Here is a 23,936-nt window from a genome sequence, read left to right on the forward strand (position 1 = left end):
TTTTTTTCTATAATTTCTAAGAATGTAGAAAGAATATAAAGCGCGATCAAAGCGAATAAATCTGCAATAGCAGATTTAATTCTCTCGAAATGAGTAATTTCTCAGTTACTGAAAGTTACCTAGGTATACATGTACCCCTTTGTTATTTTATATTATTGGGTAACATGTGTGGACGAAAACATCCTTATTTCGGTCGCGAAAGTGCTCCTTGTGATGTCTCAATACCATGCATACTTGTTGTATGTCCATTTCGTCTCCGACGGGGTACCCTGCTCGAAACCATTTTGCTTTAGGCAGATTTCCATTTCTTAACTCTTTCCTCAGTAGGTAACCATTTATATTTACTACTTCGCTCGTAGAACCGTTCAAGTCAAGCTTTTCCATAGCAGCTTGAGCATGATCAGTACTTAAGGCCAAATGAGCAACTTTATCCTGATCATCTCGTGATAGAAAACCGCTCTTGTTTCTATTTGTGGACAGTGAGTAATTCTCTACGCTGTCTGTGTAACCGTACGACGTGTTCGGAGGGCATGATGCGTGACCTCTAGGATGACCTCTTTGTGTACACGCATAACATTCGGCATTTTGCGAATTGTCCAAGACTAACTTGGCGTCGTAAGCTGAGGTTCCGATGTAACGAGCCCCGCCAATCATTAGAACCATGTCATTATTGATTTCTTCTAATTGAAAGATCTCGTCCAGCTGGTCAGCCAATTGCCGAAGGTTGCTTCTGAGTCTCAACACTGTCCATCTACGAAGTTCCGATGGATTCAGCCCGGTTTGCGAGCCGATTACCGAAAAGAGGCAACTATTCAAATCGAAGTCGGTGTTGTCGGGGTCTTTAGCTTGCATCAGAGTCCAATGGCCTAAACGAGGATTAGGAGAGGATTTGTGGGGATAGGGTAGGAAAAACTTAACTCCAGCTATACATAAACTGGATTGATCAATATGACCACTTTAAAATAAATATATTTATATTTAAAATAAAATATAAATTCTTCGCCAAATCTCATGGGATCACACATGTTTCACATTTTCGTTCAAAATCCTTCACAGCCTACAAACTGACCTATTCCTCCCAGACGGTTTGCATGGTATTCTATATTTATTGCTGATCCTATTTTCTTATTGCCGATAATGCTGTTCATGCTGCTATCAGTATTCCATATCTTGATGGATTTTCCGATTATGTTACTTAAGACGGGAACGTGTATCAGACTGGCTGGCCCGTAATGTTCTAGGTCCTCAATCATATTCTTAGCACGTTCAATTTTACGAATTTCGTTTTCACCTGTCCGACTGGTTAATCGAATTTTACGTATTTTACTGTCGCTCATTTCCTGAGCTTCGTCCATTGGTAATTTTTCAGGAATACGAGAAAAGATGGAACGCATTATTTTTATTTTGGTGTTTATAATTTGTCATTCAAGTCCAGCCAGAGCTATTGTTTGTTTAAAATGGTATGCAATAGAGCTTGTTGCAAGATGAAATAGTTCTCGCAAAATTCTATATATACAAGGTGAAATAAATTTATAAAGATATATCGGAAATAAGGAATATAACTCATACAGTAATAAGATAGATAGAAGTGCGCGCGCTCGCGCGTATGTATTGTCGATAAAAAACATGCATTTTACACAAAAAATGACAAAATTGAAAAAAATTACATTCCAATTTTTAACAGTAATTTCTTTTTGTAATTTGCTTACTTTTTGAACATTGTCATTAATTTTAACGGCTAATAGGTTTATTTTGTTGTGATTTGTGAAATCGCACGGTCATCTTCTTTGTCCATTTCGTCGCTTTGATGTCGCACAAATGATCTGTCGGATCAAATTATAATGTGTTAAGACATGTGTTAATAGACAAGATTATTCAGTAATTATGCTAAGAAGGTCAGAATATATTTACCTCTCCATTTTTCTTGTTTTTCTTTTTTTATGTAATATTTATTGCGTTATTTTATAATTTTTCTAAAAGTTGGAACTTTTACTTTGGCCGACATTTTCGCCCGTTAGTGAAGCCAAATTATTTCTTTTTTTTTACTTAAAATTTTCTTAGCCTGACATGATGAACTTTCCGGAGCAACGTTCGTTGCTTCTTAATTGTTTTCTATGAAGTTTGCTGTATCTCTCATAGCGATTTTATACTGTTCGTTCTTCGATAACTGATATATAATGCAAGTTTATGAAGTTGCCGCTTCATTATGAGAAATTTTTACTTGTATCTTCGGCTATGCGTGATGATGAGTAATTTCATAAAATCACATTCGAAAGACACTCGAATAGTGAGTAAATGTCTTTATACATAAGTAAAGAGCCATCATTAGTTACGCCATTGGCCGATACATAACAGATTCGTAGTAGTCGGAGTAGTCCGGTTGTGTCGAAGCGAAACGGCAGGGATGCGAGAGAATCTGAAGAGAATGACGTTGCACAGGTAGGGGTACAGTGGGGAACAGTGCCGGCTGATGAATTGAAAGTTACCCACATTCGACTTAAACGAGAAATTCAAATGCAACGCAAGAGATTGCTCTACACCTGTTTATGAGATATATGTAATTACTTATGTCTCTCATCAAGAACAGTAGCCCACCATTACTGGGAACAACGAGGACTCGACGAAAAGTCAAATTTTCATTAAAGTTTAAGTCGCTACGTATCTTACCAAATTTTTTCGTTTCTAATAGTCGTAACAACAGCACGAAAACGAAGCGCTATGGCTGCGAAACCCATCGCCATCGACTCTTAATTAGCGTATGGGTGGTTGTATCAGCCTACCTTAACGTCATGAGATATTATGGAAATGAAATAATGACTCAATATATTTTGGACATGTTGACTTATTTGCATCCAACTATATGCTCGAAGAAACATTTTTCTTTAAATTTGAGGTTTGAGAAGTAATCATTGTGTCAGGCTGATGGAGACGACGTAGTCCACGATGAAATTGTACAAGCCCCGAGGCAGCTTCTGTTGGCTCCTCCGTTGGCTTCTTCAAGTAGAGTTACAGCCCGTGAACAGCGCTTCTCGGTAGCTACAAGTTTCACCGAGTCGATGCCTTGCGCCTGCCCTGGTCTGGAGAACTGCTCGCTCGCGATTCGCGGCTTTCTCTCGACGCGACCAGTCTTGGTACGGCCGCCTTTCCGAGTCTTCCGAGACGAACCGTTCCGAAGGAACGCGTCCTCGAAAGTGCACATTGAAAAACCCTTGCTCGCGTCGGTGATACGCGGTCGTAAATTCGGAGGATATGTTATCGGAGGTGAAAGAATTATGTCGCGCGGCCGCACACGCGCGCTCGCGTCGGACAAATTCGAGTGATTTGTAATGTCCGTGCTGCGAACGAAATGGGAATTCGGCGGAGAAAGTGCGAGGGTTGATTTCGGGTGACCAGAAAATTCATCAACAAATTGCGACCGCGGCTTCTCAGTACTGAAAGAAAAGAAGTATCTTCCGAGGACTGTGCAAATTCGACAAATCGCTTTCATCGAACTGAAAAAAATCCTCTCGATCGAACTCGATCGAACTTTTCGACCGAGAGATCGTTTGACTTTTTAATTCGCTGTGGTGTTGAGAGTGATCGTTTGGGGGAACACGTTGGCCATATTGCTGTGAGATATGTCGATGTGTGTGTTGAAAGCCGCATAAATCCTAATTTATTTCCAACTCATTATTTCGTATTACCAATCTCGTGATTTCTTCCGAACGGAACCTTGCTGCATTATTCACGTCTTCCATCGTGAAGTAGCCAATAGTAGTTGGCGTATACGATTGCCTGTGCGAGCGTTGAAGTCTCCGCCGGGACACGGCGCCTACTGCGGCTTGCGTTAAAATTTAACAGTCGCTGAATTTGTCCGCACATCGTCGAGTACGCACGCATTGATTACTCTCCTGTATCAAGACTCGCACGCTCACTGCTAACGTTACTACTTAGCAGCGTGTAAATATTCCCTTGAAAAGAACGAAAATCTAGATCCCGCTGTAACGATCGCCGGCTGCTGTCTATTTATCGTCGGCTCTCGATAAGTAAACATCAAACGTGCCATTAGCTTGCAAGCTTTGCAATTCTCATCGTTTACTTTCTCGACTGAAATAAACGATTCTGCTTACGACTGATCACAGGGACTGCACGGATGCAAAGTCACCGTCGCAATCTGCGTCGGGAATATTGTTTTCTCGAAAAAACGTTAAAGTGCGACGTTAGGGTTGCCATTTGGAACGTTATACCGTGACAGATGATCTCGTCGTGAAGTGAGTCCCGTCGGGTCCAAGTAACATTATACCGACGATGATCCGCTATACCCAGTGATCGACGATCTCCGTGCGCTACGTGATACCTGCAAGAAAGTCGATTCTGCAGTGCGACAATTGGTTCGGAGTGCTGTAAGGTGGCAGCGATGTGTAGCTCTGTGCTTTTTGCTCGCCAGTGGATTTTGTGAAGGACGAACCGCCCGTCTGGCGTTTCGACACGGATTAAGGATTACTCTCGCAAGCGATGCCTTCTGGATAAGCGTATATGGCTGGTAAGTGTGCTTATAGCCCGGTGAGTCTTTCAGCCGCTAAAAGCGTGTAATAATCGCAGAGGCTTGTTGTATCTCCAGCGTTGATTGTGCAAGGCGTTCTGCGGATATATTTGTCGTTGTGCGGAGACCGAGAAGCGTCGCCTCTTTCTCGCTCCGATCCGACTGAACCCTAATTTTCCAAGTTAAACACGTCGGTGATTAGACGTTGCGGCGGTTCGTTCGCTTAAAATGCGCAACGGGGAAGAACGAAGATTCCATAGCATTTTACGCCGGTGGACGTCATAATTTGCAAAATGTCGTTCATTTTCAGTCGCTTGCAATTACACGTAGTTACCAAGTACACACGGGTGTGTGTAATTTATCGGCGATATGCGCTGGGGACTTTGCCATTGATCTAGGTTATACAGCTCGTTGGAGCGTCCTGTACATCCCGAAAGGGGTTTACGTGGAAGGCGCAGATACCGGTTTCGCGCGAGTTACACGCGCGAGTGTTCGTTCGCGTGCGCACGTGGTGGTACATGTGTACGTTCACACGTGGTGGCGGCGCCGCGGCTACTCGCTCGCGACAACGCCGTGCGCCACGACTAAATTATGCAATCGTATCCGTCCGCGAGTTCGAAAAAGTAATATAAATGCCGGCTGATATCGCGCGCGCGCCGCCGCTTACCGATCGCTTTCTATCCTTCTTCCAGCGCTCTCCCCGTTTGAATGAACTTAGCCGTGAAAGTGTGAAGATCGCTCGACGATTCAGTTAGCGAGCCTGCCGCGATTGAACGTGTTTAAATATACGCGCCCTTGAAGCTCCATTGATCAAATGTACGCTTGACTTGTTCACGGTCGCTCAGAGAGAGAGAGAGAGAGAGAGTAGAAGAGTTTATTTTCATAGCAAAGCGCAAAAATGTGACGGTCGATAATCTTCCTGGCCCCCCGTCCAGACGAAAGCCCCCTTCCCGCGTTAATGGTCGCAACGACCGGGGGCACTTTGTGTGACGAGAGCGCCGCGCTCGGGTGTAATTTGTGCGTTTAATCCTCGAATGAAGTGGATTTCTCGGCTCGCGCCGTCATTACGACGTAGGGTCGTTTCTCGCAATGCGGAGAGGCTGGATAATGGCTGGAATGCGCAGGAATGCGCGAGAAGGGGCGGACGGGAGGTTTGGTCGAAGGCAGCGAGACGACTGAGTAGATAATTGCCGGGTATTCCCCGGGTTAGGGCGCACGCCGCAAGCCCGGGCAAGCTCTGCCTTTGTGTGTGTCGCGCCCGGTTCTCTGGACGGCCACGCGCGGGTAGAATCGCGTTGCAATCGCGGCTGCCGCGATGCGGGAACGAGAGTGCCGTCTCGGTTAACTATTGCTTCGTTAAGGACCGTGGAATAACCGAATACCGCGAGTCGCGGAGAACGTCGATACGTCGATACGTCGGCAATTTCCGAATTCTTCCAAATGTGACAAGAAGGTTAATCGACATTATTAATTGCGACAATTGCACCAGGGAGGGCTAATTAATAACATGTAATTATTGCATACATTATCGCGCTTACACTGTCGAGTGGGAGATTATAATGCTATTGCAATGATACTGTTACTCTCTCGACGTTTATTTACGATAGAGCGACATTTTTCTCTTCTCGTCTCCTCTCATTCCAGAAGACGATTGATTGGGTAATTATTCGGTATTTAGCGAGTATCCAAAGGGGGATTTCCTTTGCGCGAAGTCTAATAATTAAAATCGGCCCATCGGATCGAAAGGAACACAGGTTGGCAACCCTTTCCTGGGCGTGGTTGACCATGCAAGGTAACATACTCGACGAAGATAAACGACGTGGGGTGCGTACGCGCGTATCTATCTTTGATAATAAGTTAGTATCGAAATAGTACCAAGTACTGTCGGTCGAGATACGAGATTATTATCCGATGTAAATCAAATGGCACATACCCAGCGGATGATTCACGGGTGAGGTGTGTCCTTTCAAGTGGCCATTTGTATACATTTTTTGGGGGATTCACAGCTCACTACGCTTCGGCAGTTAATCCATTCTTTCAATAATCTGTATCTTCCTCTTTTCGAAAACACTTTTTCGCGAAAGTGCTCTTCGACGAGTTGACACATTCTTCGAGGGTTGAAGGAATTGTAGTGAATTAAGTGCGGTGTGTTTTGCGGAGCTGCTGTTTATGACCTCCGCCGTCTCGCTCATGAATAGTTTATGTATATGTTTGAATATGCGGAAAACAAGAAGACGACGCGCGACAAATATTCCAATAAGAAACGCGTGCGCGCCGCGCACTCTCGCCGTAATCGCGAAGTGCCAAGCTCCGAGAATTTCAGACTAGGAGGATGGTACACCCGTATCGATGGCACACCCAGTGTGATTCTATTCGCACAACCATTAGGGCTGCGCCCGAAGTGGACCGGAACGTACCGCAACGTCGTTCAATTGGTATAAAAACGCCGGGAGATGCGTTCCGGTTAATAAAACTCAAGTATGACGGAGTTTTGCCGACGACAGAACGGTCCCATTAAATTTCCCTAGGGAATATGACGGATTCCAAATGCGGCGAAACGGGCATTCGCCCGCAGCGTAATGCACCTATATAACTCGTTCCACCGCCAAACAGATATATCGCAACGGATAAATTGCCCACAGACGACGAACCGATTGTGATCGATAAGCTTCTTCGAACTTGGGTTGCGCTAAAACAGCGGGATAGCCGGAGCTTTATGACGGAGCGTCATAACTTCTGAAAAAATGAGCACCCTGTGATAAATACGGCGCGATGGAAACGTTGGGCCGCGAGGAGATTATGGTGCGCCGATCATTTACGGCGGCTTATTGCGATTGGTCGGCTGCTTATGGGACGCATAAAACCCGCATCACGCGGCTTGTAAGAGTAAAAGCAGAATTTCAGATGAAGATGACGGGGATAAAAGTGGAGATAAAAGTGGAAACCCGCAAATGTAAAATGGAGTGGTGAGAGGGATTGAAACTTGTGGAAACTTATACAATTTTTGCTTTAGTGAGTTGAAACAAAAGAATTACGAGTAAGACGCTTTAGCGCCGTGGCGCACATCCACGAACCTAGCTGTTATGCCCTGTCGGCACCACACCCTGTCGTCGCAATTTTTAAGACACGTAAAGACCAATGCGGCATTACTACGCGTCCCTTCCTCCCTTTCCTTTCGCCAAGATGGCGGATACGTGTGATTAATAGCGGGCGGAGACCAGCAATTTTCGAAGTTCCCTCGCAAATTTCCTTCTCGCTAGTCGATGATGCGCTTTCCGTATGCAGGATCATAATTAACAACGACCTTGATACTGTTGGCATGGTATTAAGTCGTTAGGTCGGCTGTCAGCGATACCACGATTGGAAACACTTACGACAGCAATTTCGTTAAGCTGCCGTCGATAATATTGCAGATAGGGATAGTTTTCCAGAGGGATTTTATATACTCTAAGAGAGATCCTGCACTTTTTTTTCTATACTCGTCGTGAATTTTATCATCGTGAATTTTAAGTACTTGAGCCAACTCAGAGCGTTGCCCTGTAGCCATTAAAAAATATATATTTATGTCGTGACATTTATGTCTTAATTAAAGCTATAAGCGGTGCGTGCATACTTTTGTATATTTTGTTTTAATTCTTACGCAAACGTTGAGTCGACGAGCTTCATTCATTTAATTTTAAATAGTCCTTGTTAAAACTGGCATCTAACATGACGCTTAATCACTTGGGTATTCAGCGTTAAAAGCTAAAAAGGTAAAGAAGAAAGACGGAACAAGCCGATTGTGTTGTAATTGGGTGCATTTTCTCCTGGAGTTGCTCTAATCTCTTTGCCGGCGGAGAAGCGTGGAAGATACTATAAAGCCGGCCCTGCTGGTATAATAATGTCGCGGCGTGATCGTGGCAGGAAACACTATGATTCGCGGGACGCACTATCATCGATGTCGCGGATAAAATAAACACGATGAAATTGCTGGTTTTAACCGCCACAACACCGGTTACCTTTATCGGTGAGCTTAGGTTTTGTCGCGTATAAGAAAAGGGGCAGCCAGGGAAGCTGGCTGTGATTGGACAGAACACGTTTTCTCCTTCTCCGATTTTTTTGCCCGACGCAAGAGCCACTGCAGCAAAGGCTAAAGTTATTCCGAGAGGGCGCATTCATGATGTCAGAGCTTTCGCTCAGGTTTTTGACTCCGGACTTCGGGGGACTCGCCTTTCTCCCGGCTTCTTTCGCGGCAGATATAGCCCGGCATCGCAAACGAGTTCGAGCGGCGCTGCTTTGAGAGCTTAACCTCAACAGCGAAAACCGCATTCGCACGTGCGCCCGCAGTCACTCGCGCGCATCGGCATTCGAGCGGTTGGCGGCGATGCGCGATTCCGTCGTCGCGTGCCGGCCGGCTGGCATGGCGTCTCGAATTCGGCGCTATACGGCCGCGCGTCACGTGACAGTTACGTTACGGCCGGACGTTAGGGCGCGCCCATTTTAAAAGGGGGTGCAGCGGCAATCGAGCGCAACCTCTCTGTTGCGCGATATAACCGACGGTTTGTCGCGCGCTCAGGCGCGAAGGGCGAGGAACGAGCACGGGATGGCAGAAACGATTTTTAATAAGATCGCCCTAGATTAACGATTTTATTTGGTTTCCGGCCGAGTGCTCGTGGAAATTCAATGTTCCTGAAGCGTCGTTGCAGATCATGCTTTAAGCGTTTAAGCGCGCCAAGTCCATTCGGCGTATGCATTTTGTATTTGAATTGCGAGGATTATCGATTATTTTTCGCTCGAATCGTGTATTAATTCACACCTCGGCGGTACTTTCACGAGACGTGCGGCTCGTAAATCCGCTCGCAGGGTACTTTCGTTCCTTCAACGTCGGCGTTATTTCTGGAATCGTTACAGCTCCAAAAAGAAGTAATCGCGAGCGAGATTAATGTTCCAAACGGACGACGGGCTGAGCTCCGTCAGGGGAGTGTAATAGTCTACCTCATTAGCAGACGCACTTCGGATCCTAGATCATATACCGCCGCGCCGAGCATCAGGATAATTTACTGTCCACGCGTTACACGGATTATACGACAGGAACCCAAGCAGCAATATAGATACAGGGTGCTGAAAAATTATACGCGTAAACTTCAATACGGACTTCTTGGGTTAGCTCGAAGCTGAGCGGTTTTGCTCGGAAGGAATTTTATTCAATTCGTAGACTTCATATATATTCCAATTTTAATGTTCGATGCTTGATAATCTGACTTTAATTTTAAACTGTTATTTGGTTTCATTGTTATTTGCATATATATATATATATATATAAGTTATGGGGTAAAATAGAATTTATAAAAGAATATTTTCTTTTCAAAATTATTAAAACAGTAACTGAAGTCAATGGTTTTATTCTTTCTTCCTTCCTCTTATTTCTCCATTTTGTTTTGTCGTTTTGAAAACATGTGTTTTCTTTCTTTTCAAGAAAACTAGTAAGAAAAAAAGAAAAGTCCCATTGTCTCTCTGGAAACAATGGCGCCGCGTATATACCTTTGTTCTCGTTGGAAGATATGTAACTCTGACAGTTACGGTGATTTTACTGTAACGGGATATTAATGTAATACTTCATGCATGTGAAGCATTATATTGAAAATCAGAGTAAAATAGCTTTCCCCTCATTGTCGTTAATGAGGAGAATCACCTTAGCATATTTTACGGATTAGAAGAAATTGAAATTTGAATTTATCGGAATTACAATGTGCTTGAATCGTCTGTCACGTGTTGCTTGCTTTGTATAAAATACTATTTTGTTGTTTTTGTTGCAGATGCGCGACTGGAATGGCAGAAAAGTTGCGCGAGGCGGCTGCTCGTGGCGATGTTGCTCGAGTCACACGCTTGCTCGACGAAGACATTAAACCATTGCCCGACGAGGTATAGTCCTTCAACCCTTGATTACTGATAGAAATATGTACAGGGTGATCCTTGTAAACATCGGCAAAATTTTTTATTACTGATTCCAAAATTGTTGCAGTGATTTCGCAATTAATGGGACAACAATTGATCATTATGTTTAGATTAATTGTTCTTATATTTATTTATTATTTATATACACATATATTTTTTAAATATTAATATTCAATTTATTATTTCGAAAGTGTCTGAAGAACAAAATACAGAAACGTTGAGAGATGTCAATAAATTATTAAACATAATGAAATATGTATCTCGCAAAATTAAATTTATTAAATTCTTGTAGTTGCTTATGATATTAGCTGGGAAGAAAACTCTATTAACGGCATTGAGCGGTGAGAACTGTTGCGGCGATATATATTAATTTCTCCTAATAATTAATTCACCCTTACGCAGCACGACTCTCACAGTGCGGCTCACGGTTGCTTAGATGGGTTAGGTTAGGTTGGACTAAGAATGCAGATAGGCACGCTGGCGCGATATGCATTTGTCAAATGAGACGCGAAACACGAACGAATGGACCACCCGATCGATTATCCACGCGCTCATTAAGGTTGCTTCTGCCTTAATTGCGCCGATGAAATTAATCGCCGCCGAGACTTTTCCCGTCGCTGCCGGGCTCGATTTATTAATCGTCGCTCCGCCGGAAGATGACATTCGACACGCAACCTCGGCAACGCTCCGGAACAGTTGCAATAAATACGCTAGCCAACCAATATAGTAGAGTTGAACTTACGTCATGCTAAACACGAAGACACACAAGACTACTGTCGAAGAGAGAATTTGACCGTTCCTCTCTTGCCAGAAGTTTGTTGCAACTTCCCTGAGAGAATTGATCTTAAAAAAGAAAAAAACAAACGGAAATTTCGTAATGCAATCACTTGTATCCGGGAAGAGTCAGATTTCCAATGATTAAGAAATTGAGTCAAGCGTCACCCACGGCGATAAGACATTCACTTTCGGGTGTGTTTTTTCGGCACAAGCTTCTTAATTAGCGCGTTTTATCGCGAGCATGCTTACCGGCACGTGAGCGCGTGAGGATGTTCAAGATTCCTGTCGTGTTTCAGAATGGCCGGGGGCCTCTGTTGCTGGCCGCGGCAGGTGGTCACATGGAAGTGTGCGAGACCCTGTTGCTGCGCGGCGTCGACGTCAGCACCGCGGACGACGTGAGTAGTGTTGTATAAATTTTCTCGTTCACGTATTTTTACGTGCCGCATAAACGGGAAAAATGTCTCGTTCCGAGATTAACGTCGATGGTCGCTCGGCTGACTGACCTCTTCATCTCTCTCTCTCGAAAGCCTGAGTTTTTTCATTTTATAGCTGCCTGATTTCGAAATAACCAGTCAGCCCAGACAGCCAGGTGATATCCTGAAAACTTTATCCGATTAGTCCGAGTGACACCCGAAATACCCGAACATCCCGCTGCTAAAAATCAATACGCAGCAGAACTATATATCGATAACATCGATTTCAATACGCTTAATAAACGCTATAAAAGAGAAACGCCTCGTTATCGGAATATACTTAGATACGTTAGATATAACCAAGCTAGGAATCTTTATCATATAAATTACCACACCTACTTTGGATTCGTCCAACTGTGGCCGGATTCTCCGCAAACAGATCTCTTGCAGTTCTCGAGGCTGCACGTACGACTTCCGGTCATGGGTCAACTAGAAACGCGCCTCCTTCTCGCTTCGTCCCTACCTCCCTTCCCACGACTCTTTCACCATCCCCGTCTCTTTCTCTTTCTGTCTCTCTCTTTCTTGCCTATGTATATTGGTTGTCCTTTTCTACCACGCTTCCTTCGTGCAAGCATCGTCTGCTTAAGGCAAATAATTTCATTTCTCGACGATAGAAGATGCCTGGTGAGCTACGATCTTTTCGAACAGGCGGTAGAATAGTGAGAAGGGAGAACGGCAAAGAGAGAGGGAGAATTAATCGATGCTGAAGTCGTAGGTCGACGTAGGTGTATTCGAACACACGTGCACGTCGTTTGATGTTTGTCCCTTGAGTAAAAATACAATAATAAATATGTACACATATTCCTGTGTTCCTTTTTCTCTCCCTCTCTCCCTTGTTACGAAGAGGAATTGCTCTTACCGCATATTGTAGAAGCATCGTATTTTCTCTCAAATACGTACAGGCAGTTACATATTTAAGGATTTCACCATTTCAAGTTCTTTTTTTTCAGAAATATTCATACATTATCTCTTTTATAACTTCCTTTCAACTAAACGTAAGCGATTGTTTTTGTTCAACAGTTTGTACTTCTACGAATTACACTTAATATCCGAGCTTATATGAATTTATAAAATGATATTCTATAATTGCCTATATAAATGTTTTTTTCCTTTCTTTTTAACAAAATAATTAATCCATTAATGATAACATGATACATCATCTTATTCTCAAATGTATTGCAGGGTTTTTCACGCACGATTTCATTTTTATGAATGCTTTGTCATTTAAATGAAAAAGAAAAAAAAATAACACCGACCGTGACAGGATTCGAACCTGCAATCTTCGGATCCGAAGTCCGACGCCTTATCCGTTAGGCCACACGGTCTATTGGAGGGTAGCTACCCCATATGTGTAGATCAATCATATAGTCTCGTCGAAACCAAGTTTTACCCCTTAAAGTATTCAACCATTCTTACATATTTCGCATGCTTCATACATAGAGCTAAGAGAAATAGGTAACATGATGAACAAAGATTAAACTTTTACATAAAATGATATATATTGGTGAATAATTAGCTTTATTGACAAAATTTTTCACATATTAAGATTACTTAGTATTTAACTCCAACAATATTTACGCTTTCCTTCTATATTTGATATCTTAAGATTCTTCGATATTGCTTTATTATAAATAATGACGCAAGATAAATAGATCAATACTGTTATGCTAGACGTAAGAGAGGTTGGAAGATAACCTCGATTTTTATAAGATTAGTGCGATCAGTATATAGATTATTATAAACAGTAGATTATTTGTCATACTTGTGCATCGATTTACTTATTCGGTATTCAAATATATATCGTAAATACACTTGGAATGAAGATAGCGAGTGATATCTAATAATATTCCCGTCTGTTATTTGTTACTGATTTCTACAATAGTTGATATCACATCAATTGATTTTGTTTTATGATTCTGTAAAATACTTGGTACTTGATGAATACGGGCTTAAAGGGATATCCGAGAGACTCGAGTAATTTTTGAGCATCTAGATATTTCGATACTGACAATTGACTGACGAATAATTTAAAAATAATTTCAAGTTTTCATACCGTATTTTAATCGAACATCGTCACATTATTTTTATCGCAAAGCATTTATCTTTTATAAACATACATATCCATATTTTGCAATGAAAATTTATCTAACACGTTAAAATGAAAAAGAAAAGGTCGAAAAATTTTATAAACATCCATATTTTGCAATGAAAATTTATCTAACACATTAAAATAAAAAAGAAAAGGTCGAAAAATTTTATCCGTAAAATAACTATAAACTAATCGAAATGTGTACGTCATTACGAGATAGATTAATCGTATAACTAACGAGACGTTCGTGCGTTTCAGTTAATCCTTATATACTTGGTGTGTTTATCGAGAAATAAATCACTAGGACTACATGAATTTATTGCACTAGGAGTATAGCTTTAATTTATCTCGCTGCATGCAATCCGCGTTATTTATACAATTCTCTTATCCGAGTTGTTTCGCTATATACCGGGTGTTCATATCTAATACGATTTATCGTAGATTTCTCGACGGATTTGAGATCGGCTTCTCCATTAGAAAATTCTAAGACTTTCTACATTGCTGCCTATCCTAACAATGTGATCTTCTTACGCGATATCACAAATTACACGCGACGTGTCATACGCTCCGCGCAAATAGGTTAATTGTCTGCCTAAGCGTCTTACAAAATGAGCTGTTTTCAGGCTCGCTCGTCAGCATCGTTCAATTGTCACTCTTAGGTCGAAAATACGCAGGAAACGGGTCGTAAAAGCGCGGGAAGACAAGCCCATGCTGCGCGCATATATACACGTGGGCTGAAATAAAACGAAGTTATTTCCGATGTACGATACGACGTGCCCGGGGAATTGCATGCCGTCGTCGTAGAATCCCACTATTGTCCCGCGGGCAATTAGCATGCCCGGTCCGACTCTCCTCGTTGTAGAGGCGGGAGGGGTGAATACATTAAAACGCTTCTCGCTCAGCAACATATCCCGCCGGATACTCACGGCAAACGCACGCGTGGGAGAGCTTATATTCCTGCGAATCTGTGCAAGCGTATGGTACACGAAGCATCAAGGTATAGGGGATATCTGGATACCTGATACGTCGTTACATCGTGTGACCTTGAATAAAGAGTGATGTCCGCGCGTAGTACTTGATAATGGTATCGTTAAGTATCGACTTGTCCACCGTAATGTTCAAAATAATGCAAGATTCCAAAGGACTTGATATATCATGCTGTTTTTCATATTGTGCATTAACTTTTGAATGTGAACGTGAGCACTAGTGGTGTCATATCTGCTGCTTAGTACCTAATTTCTTTTATTATCACTCGAATACTCAACGTGATTAGTGTAGATAGTATTTTAGAAAAATGAAAAACGAAATGTTTATATTGACAACATTAAATTGATAATTCGCGTAAGATTTCTATAAAGGGTTAGTTACAGAAAATTGTTACAAACACACTGAGTTTAGCAAATTAGCAAAAATTGTTACAAATACGCTTTTTAACATATAATTAAAATAATATTGATGAGTCACTATATACATGATTATTATTAAAAAAATATATATAAATGGATAATTTCACAACGGAAAAGTAGTCTGTTAAAAAAACAACGAGATAAAAAGCTTTGCCGTGGCCTGAAAAAAAACTTTGACCGAGCGAGATTTGAACTTGCGTTCTTTACTGTTGGTTAAAATTCAACACGATGAGATATTTAAACGTTTATATAAAGATATCAAAATAATAGTACGACGTTGAAATAAATCAAGATAAAAAAGAAATGTGTCAGAAGTGGGATTCGAACCCACGCCCTCAGAGAGGACCAGAATCCTCTTGACTACCCGTCACGAACGGGTAAGGTTGCTATACCTTGAGTCTGGCGCCTTAGACCGCTCGGCCATTCTGACATGTGATGTTCCACGGCAAATTTAGCTGTAATGAAGCACTGTAGTTTCTTAACAATTATTAAATCCTCAGAAAATTATTTCAGAAACGACTTTAAACGAACTATCATTGACATTCCAGTGAAACTTATATTATTATATATCTATGTAATATATATGTAATTTATAATATATAATTTAATAATTTGTACATGTATACAGAAGTCCAGAATAGTTACAGAATGGAATTAATTTAATTCAATATTTTGTGTAACATATATGACAAAGAAATGGCCATAAAAACTCACTTTTCGATCATAATTCGATAATTTTATTGTTATTTTCATGTTATTTTAACGTTATCTTGATTTTATTCTGTACGTAGGTTAACACTAAATGTGACGTTAAATAGAGTGACTATTGACCTCATATATGCCTGCTGCCTATAATAACTAGAGTTATTTATGCAATTTTCAACTGTATATAAAATCGAAATACATAATCTTAATTACATGGTCGCATGTAACATGGTACATGTTACATGGTCGCAATAAAATTGTGACGAGAAATTGAGCACTTAGAAATGCCACCATCATTGCTGCAGCCCCTCTTTGATTTCCATGCTTAACTTTATGATTTATTCAGGGACGTCGACTTAGAGTAAGGTGAATTTTTGATTGGGACATAGGCCACAAATAAAATATCTGCAGTAATCACAGCGAATAGAACCATTCTTCGTATTTTAAATATTCTTAATTTATTATTTGTTTATATATATAAAGGACATATGAAATTTGTTTATATTATAGTTAAGGAATATAAAAAGTTTAAATCCGCCACTAGACCGACTTATAACGATGAATCGTAAATGCGAGCTATTCTCTCTCTCTCTCTCTCTCTCTCTCTCTCTCTCTCTCTCTCTCTCTCTCTCTCTCTCTCTCTCTCTCTCTTTCATTGTTACGCAGTATCTTTTTTCACACGGTCAGCAAAAAGATGAAAGACAAAATACATGGATTCGCTTGTAAATAAATGGAAGATAAGATCGAATTAAAATAAAAGACTATCTTTATACCTTTATATTCTTTAAATATCCCGTATTCTTTCTCTTTTTTTCTTTCCTTTTCACTTTCTTACGACAAACGGATTCCACGGAAAGTCAAGTCCAAGAGGGGAATAAGACATGAATCTAATTTTTGGAAATTAACAACCAATCTATTTATCAGAAGTATTATAAGAAAATTTAGCGAAAATTAGCTAGTCTAGGGAAAAAAGGATCAAAACGATAAAGTGACCGGAAGAAAATAGGGAAAATTTTTTTGAAGTCAGAAGTCGAGAAAAAGGAAAATAAGAAAAATCTCTTAGACGGCAGAGCTATGGAACAAAAGTCGGGAATCACGAAGTAATAAATTCCGGGTTAAACAATGAATGTTTTCAATGGCTAGCTCACGGAAGGAAACTGCAAAGAATGTGACGCTCAGTAATTAGATTTAGAGTTTGCGGCCAGAATGAAGAAACCGATCTCGATGCAAATATATAAATCTATAATCAGAAAAATAACTTATTTGTTAAAATATTATTGTTATTATTATACCATTTACTAAAATACTATTACTGTTATAATATGTAATATTATTTTCACTCTTATAATAATTTTTATTATTATTCTTATAATTCCTAATCCTTTATTAATCTGGAATCAAGAGAGAGAGAGAGAGGAAGAAAGAGAGAGAGAGAGAAAGAGAGAGAGAGAGAGGGGGGAGAGAGAGAGAGAGAGAGAGAGAGAGAGAGAGAGAGAGAGAGAGAGATGTCACAGAACAGTCCAGAGAATTCAATCACATAAGAATTCACAAAGTCGATTTGCTATATATTTCACAATATAATATATGAAAGTAACAAATTTGATTTAAAGCTGATCCATTTATTAATATAATTCTTTATACGACGTAAATCGCACGGTTTCATTATTTCTTTTTGTTAGGGACTTAATTTTTTGATTTTGTCAATAATAAATTTTCAAAATAACAGCTATATTTTTTTATTAATCCCTTTATTTGTATAAACTTTCAAAATTGTCTCTTTAGTAATTCTCTTAATGGTAATTCTTAAAGATTCTTTTGATAGAATCAGTATAGTATCAGGTTACGCGACTCATTCTGGATATCTATATAATTACTGAAGTTCTTGGAATTTCTGACCGGACACCCTATATGCTGCGCGGCATCGTGCGTGAGCACGCGTAGGGTTAGGTGTGTGCGGCGGTGCTGTCGCGAGTGGCATGGCACGGTTCATCGACCAGCGGCTGCTTCGCTGAGTATGGGCGAGCAGTTGTAAGTCTCTCGGTCATCCTCTTGCGCCCGTCCGCCTTTTTCCTTTGTTGCGCTACGCCGTGTACCGTACACCAGTTTCTGTGAGCACCAGCTGCGCCATCGCACATGGACACGTCACTATGTGACTTTTGCACGGTGTCGGTGGCAAACCGCAAATTTCAACATCGAGATGTAATAAATCGAGCTCTAAGTTCCTCCAGTCCTAATGATAATATTACGCTAATACCAGAAATTGAATTGTCTCCGAAATCGTAATACTAGCGTCCTGAAAGTTGGTAATCGTTAAAAGGTTTTGCAGTTTGATGATATCACGTGGCAACACTGAGTATAAGCCGCCATTATTTTCGGAGAATTAATAAAAATATTCAATGTTACTTCCAATATTCAAATTCGCAATGAGAATCAATCCTCGTGCGAATGGAGCAAATATATATTACAGATGAGATAAAAATATTAATTTTTCCATCTTAACTTTTGTACTACGAATATAAATTCTAAATTTTGATTGTGCATCATTTGATTGTGTATCATTTGTCCAAGTAAAACAGAAAATCATGATAGCATGATAAAAATGACGAAGAAATGTAAAAACTCACTCTTCGATTATAATTCGATAATTTTATTGTCATTTTCATATTATCTTGATGCTATCTTGATTTTCATTTTGATGTTATCTTGATTTTCTTCTAGGTAAATCTAACACTAAATATGACGTTAAATAGGGTGACTATTGAGACGGCAATGTAATGAAAAAAGTAGTAGTAAGTCCAAGGAAACTCATTAAAGATAAATTAACGGAGCATTCGCTCTCCACGGATTTACTAGTAATAATGGTAACAACTGTCATTAACTGATATTACATGTTAGTACTCGCGGAACGTGTAGTAAAATGCAGCACGAAGACGTTCGCTTGCATACACGCCAGCTATACGATGTGTCCCAGAAATTAATTTTCCAAATTTTTGTTCAGAAACTGATTTTTCGCCTTGAACTCAAACTAATGTTGGTAGCCAACATTAATTCTTGAAATTTATTTAGTTTCTCGAGTGAGTTTCTTCTTCATTGCGCCGAGGTGTAATTTTATACAGAATCGTTGCATGCAAGCGATGATGAAATAGGCTATTATATTAATGGAGAACATTCAAAATTAGCGGTATCAATACTCTGATAGGCAGGTATTCGAGTATTACTCAGATAATCGAGCCTCTAGAATAATTTCCAGCCACTCAGATGCCACTTGAGTAGCACGATTAGTAAATACAACCTGCAGATTATCAAAGTACAGTGATCGATTTACAAAGTACGTATACTATATAGAAAAAGAAAAGAACAAAATTAGAGCTGAAGCATCATTAATTGCTAATGGAAATCAATATGACAGATGACAATTCAAATATTACCTACGATTTCTTTACTCTGAATTATTGAATACCCAGTTATACCGAATATCTGGAAAATATTCGCAAATTTGAATAACCAGGAAGGTATTCTATCAATAGGTACTCGTAGAAAAGTAGAAACGAATTAGCTTATATTAATAACATTACTTGAAATTCCTCGATTATAAGTTTAAAGATTATTAGTGGTTAGTGTGAATGTGGATTGCGGATCTCATGTATCCGGGACTGGTCGATCTATTCTGGGACACCCTATAGCTCGGAGCCGGGTACCGAACAACCTTCGATGAATACGTCTGCGTGTTTTCAGCATGGAAACTCGGCATTGCACGAGGCATCGTGGCGTGGTTACAGTCGGACCGTGGCGGTTCTGGCGAAGGCCCTCGGGACCCAACGGGCCCCTCTGCATGCTAGGAATCTCGCCGGATTTGCACCGCTTCACCTCGCCTGTCAAAACGGCCATAATCAAAGCTGTCGAGAGCTCCTCCTAGCCGGCAGCAATCCCGATCTTCAGAATAACGTAAGCGATCTGCCGATTCCTTACCATCACTTTATCGTGCACTTTGCGCTCTAACGATAAGGATAAGAATGAAGGGAGGGAATTTAGCGCTAATATCGCGTGAAGCCAAGCCTCCAAATTTTTTTTAAATAACTGTGTACAATAACGATGTAGTACAGTTGCAACATTTTCATCGCGAGTGTACGGGGATAACTGTATAAAATGATGATACACGTCCGGAATAAACTGCAATTACAAATTTTCCACCCCCTAATTGCCATCGCATTCCTGTACCAGTGAACGATTCTATCAATAACGTGTTGCTATTTTCGTCACGAACTGTGGTGAGAAACTCAACTCTGTACGAAACCAATAAATTAAGAAGACAAATAAATAAATAAATAAAAATTAAGAAGAATTTTCAAAGGCGAATATATAATAGTTAGTGATTTTTGACACGTATGAGTATCTTTTCCTTCTTGGCAAATGTACCTATTTCTTAAAGACTTCAAACGTTATTCATGCGTTTCAGTACGGCGATACACCATTGCATACTTCCGCACGTTACGGTCATGCCGGAGTAACTCGCATACTGATCTCGGCTCTGTGCAGGGTGTCTGATCAAAATAAAGTGAGTATAACGCTTCCTCGTTCTTTCAGGTTTATTACAAATCGTCGATTTCTTATTCCATTGTTCGCGATACAAACCATTTGTTTCGTCACCGTAGAACGGCGATACCGCGCTGCACATAGCCGCGGCGATGGGTCGCCGAAAGTTGACGCGAATTCTTCTGGAGGCTGGTTGCGACCGGAATTTGCGGAATAAACAGAGCGAAACAGCCAAGGACATCGCCCGTCGTAAGAATCTCTCCGAAATCCTGGACATTATCTCTAAAGCCCGTGGCAAGAGCCGAACACGTAGTAAGAGCCGCGAGGGCGACTCGGTTGATGGAAAATTGGACGACGGTGAGGTCAAAGTCCAATTCGATTAATCTGTTAGTGGTCGCGTCATAGAAAACCACGTCGTTAGCCACACACGAATGCTGCATTGCTTCTGGGTTATTTGTGCATTAACAATGAACTCTAAACAACATTAACAATGAACGTTAACGATGAATTCGACTCGGTCTAATTGGCCCACACGTCGAATTGACTTCGACTAACGAACACTTCAGAATACTGTACTTATAATCGATTTGTGATATTTGTTTTTAGGTAAAACAAAGAAGCGAGAAAAAACCGGAAGTGGTACCAGCGGCGGTGGCGGTAGCAGCTCGAAGAAAGACCGGAAGAAGCACAAGTCCAACGGCAAGCAGCATAAGGTCCGCTTTGAGAAGGCCATCATGGGCCGGCAATGGTCGCCTTACGGCTGTCACTATTATCCGGACCCGGAAGCGTTCCCTCAACCTCGTCTGGACTCTTTGCCGGCCGATCCTTTAGAGCGTGGTGAGCAGTACTACTTGGACCTAGCGGGTAATATCAGGAAGGGTCCGGTGGGCGTAGGATACACGTGTTATTGTGCACCGTTCTTCCGTCACATGGAGGCAAAGTTGGAGCGGGACAAGGCTGAATTGAAAGCCCACATCGATCAGGCTCACGAGAAGTTGGACCTGAAAGTGACTAATCTGGAGAGAAGGACCAGAGGGCAAATCTCAGAGTTGACTAGGTGCGTACAGGAGGAACGAACCAGATGTAACGAGAGACACTCGCAGCTCCAGCAACGTCTTCAGCGAGGTGGAAGGGGTAGATACAGCGAGAGACCAGCGAAAACCAACTATAACCAGCATCATGAAGTAGTGCTACCGACTAGAACCAGGTCACTGGAGGATTTATTGGACGATCGACCGCAAGATCGTAGCTTTGAAATACCTGGAGAAACACCAGTTCACCGCGGTAGTCTGGACGATCTCGATATACCGGCTATACCTAGACTTAGCACGTCTATGAAAGACCTACCTTCGGGCTCTGGGGTGACCAGATCAGCGCTTAGGGTGTTAGATATTCCCCCGAGACTTAATGAAACATTTGATGGAGTCGTTAGGCAGGATAGAACCTCACCTTTAAGCATAGTGCCAACGCAGTCACCTTCTATGGAGGGGAGACGTCAACAGAGGGTAAGATTAAATTGCAATCACCATATTGTCTCTTTATGAAACGAATAAAAAATGAGCCAAGACCGTGAGTTAAAAGTTGTTTGGTCTGTCTATCTAGATATAAATATTAATCGAGTTTCTTTTATGTGTTCTCAAGGGTTGCGTATCGTACGACTTGCACGGTATGACCATGTCTGCGGATGAGAATAAGGCTCGCAAGATTGGCGATAGCAATGCAACAGAATGGAGCGGTCGTCGCAGTGTCCACGAGATGATCAAGCGGTTTCAGCAAGTACCTGATATACATAACGGCTGGCGAGGAATTCGTTCCGGAAACAGCGAACCGATCAACTTGAGCGAGTCAAATCAGAGAATACATCTTCAAGGTAATATGTTTCGGTTAAAACACAAGAATATATTGGATTTACCAAGTAGCATGTAGGAATCAGTGACTATCGTCGAAAGAAATTATGTATAAATTCAACTTGATACATTAAGTAAGGTTAGGTTTAGGATTAAAATTACGAGGAATTGTGAGAACTATATAAATCTTTAAGAAAACTACTTACGACTCGAACGTATCCGTTCTCGGCTGTCATTGTAGGTAATGACAGCGAGAGTAGCGAAGGTGAAGACGACGATGTTGAACAACCCGAAGCTTATAAGGGAGCTAATTGTAGGAAAACTAATATTTCTGAAGACGTGCACTACGACAGCATCGCGAGAATGCCTTACAGATCACGCAATCCTGTGTACAGTCCAACGCCGCCTCTGCACGATACTCACAACGATTCTGGTTACAGCACTCGCATGTATGGCTCCAGCAAGGGTGCGTCGCCTTCGTTATCAGGTATTAAAAAGTCCTGTTTCGTGATAACAGAAGCATATAATTCATTAATGATATATTTAACAGAGTAGCTTTAAGTTAAGCATTCTTCGTTAGAAATTGATTCATTAGAAGCAGGATGTTATGTATGTAATTGAATTGTAAATTGTGGCTTCTGTGCAGGTCAGTTGGAATGCGATGTGATCCTGCCACCTTCGACGGGATCATTCGCGAGTGGAGAACAACTCGCTGTCTTATTAGAGCAACCGAGGGGACATGATTTAACGGTTTATGAGCGAAGCGTTGACAACGTCGTAATCAACATCGGCACCGCTAGTCTGGTTTAGCCGTGTTCAATTGGCGTTTCATAATACCAACCGAAAATGACGCAACCTTCTTAAAATGTAATTACGTTACATTGTACATAAAATATACCGGTGGCTCCAGAGATATTGAAACAATGATTGAAAACTGAATTATTATAATTTTTCCTCGTGTTTCCCGTTGATATCAACGGAATTCACTTTGATATGAACATCCTGGAATGTACATACTGCAATTATCTTTACGCATCGTTGTCTATATTAGTTTTATTGTTAATATCATTATTATAAGTGTCATATGTCCGTCCATGTTGCCATGACCTCATATTATAATAGAAATAAACTTTAAATTAAAATAACAGTATTTATTACTCATATACTATATATGTGACTATAATATGTGTTATGTACATGTATATATGTGCACATGTGCTAAGATAAAAAGACGAAATTTTGCCTTTTCTCAACCAAGTACAAAATCAATATCTAAAGTTCAGAGAGCATAGGTCATACACAATAGCATTTGCACAGATATAAATATATTAGGCATATTTTATATTATCAAATGTGATAAAGTGTAAAACGTAATAAAGATAATACGAAATAAATATAAAAAGCAACAACATTAACATCGTAATTTTCCACTCAACAATAAGTAAATATAATACTTATTATATATAATAATGATCGTTGAATGAGAAATTATAATATTAACAAAACATTAATAAAAAATTCTAATATTAAATAATGATATTTTATAATTGAAATTAATATTTATTATATTGTGTAATACTAGCCTTCTGAGTGTGGAGTATATCCTTCAAAGCTGAACGGTCGCTAAGGATAAAATATATTGAAATAACG

At 40.7% G+C, this 23,936-nt stretch overlaps 2 protein-coding genes and 2 non-coding genes across 4 annotated transcripts; 1 reads left to right on the plus strand and 3 right to left on the minus strand.

Annotated features, from left to right (window-relative positions):
* Positions 1 to 33: 33 nt before the first annotated feature.
* LOC105185607 (uncharacterized) lies at positions 34 to 2,087 on the minus strand. The gene is made up of 4 exons (XM_019842540.2): positions 1,912 to 2,087; positions 1,710 to 1,823; positions 1,070 to 1,506; positions 34 to 866 (listed from the first exon to the last, which is right to left on the minus strand). Exons 3-4 carry the CDS (start codon positions 1,392 to 1,394, stop codon positions 148 to 150), a joined length of 1,044 nt encoding a protein of 347 aa, XP_019698099.2. The 5' UTR covers positions 1,395 to 1,506; positions 1,710 to 1,823; positions 1,912 to 2,087; the 3' UTR covers positions 34 to 147.
* A 1,057-nt stretch (positions 2,088 to 3,144) lies between these two features.
* On the plus strand, positions 3,145 to 23,621 carry dgo (ankyrin repeat domain containing protein 6 diego). The gene is made up of 10 exons (XM_011145216.2): positions 3,145 to 4,522; positions 10,318 to 10,423; positions 11,530 to 11,628; positions 19,642 to 19,851; positions 20,363 to 20,461; positions 20,559 to 20,796; positions 21,046 to 21,944; positions 22,081 to 22,309; positions 22,528 to 22,773; positions 22,933 to 23,621. Exons 2-10 carry the CDS (start codon positions 10,331 to 10,333, stop codon positions 23,094 to 23,096), a joined length of 2,277 nt encoding a protein of 758 aa, XP_011143518.1. The 5' UTR covers positions 3,145 to 4,522; positions 10,318 to 10,330; the 3' UTR covers positions 23,097 to 23,621.
* Positions 12,959 to 13,031, minus strand: TRNAR-UCG (transfer RNA arginine (anticodon UCG)). Its single transcript has one exon. It is a non-coding gene; the product is annotated as a tRNA-Arg (tRNA).
* TRNAL-CAA (transfer RNA leucine (anticodon CAA)) lies at positions 15,508 to 15,631 on the minus strand. The gene is made up of 2 exons: positions 15,594 to 15,631; positions 15,508 to 15,552 (listed from the first exon to the last, which is right to left on the minus strand). It is a non-coding gene; the product is annotated as a tRNA-Leu (tRNA).
* Positions 23,622 to 23,936: the final 315 nt, after the last annotated feature.

This window comes from Harpegnathos saltator, unplaced genomic scaffold (assembly GCF_003227715.2).
Source record: "Harpegnathos saltator strain DR-91 unplaced genomic scaffold, Hsal_v8.6 scaffold51, whole genome shotgun sequence".
Taxonomy (NCBI): Eukaryota; Metazoa; Arthropoda; class Insecta; order Hymenoptera; family Formicidae; genus Harpegnathos; species Harpegnathos saltator.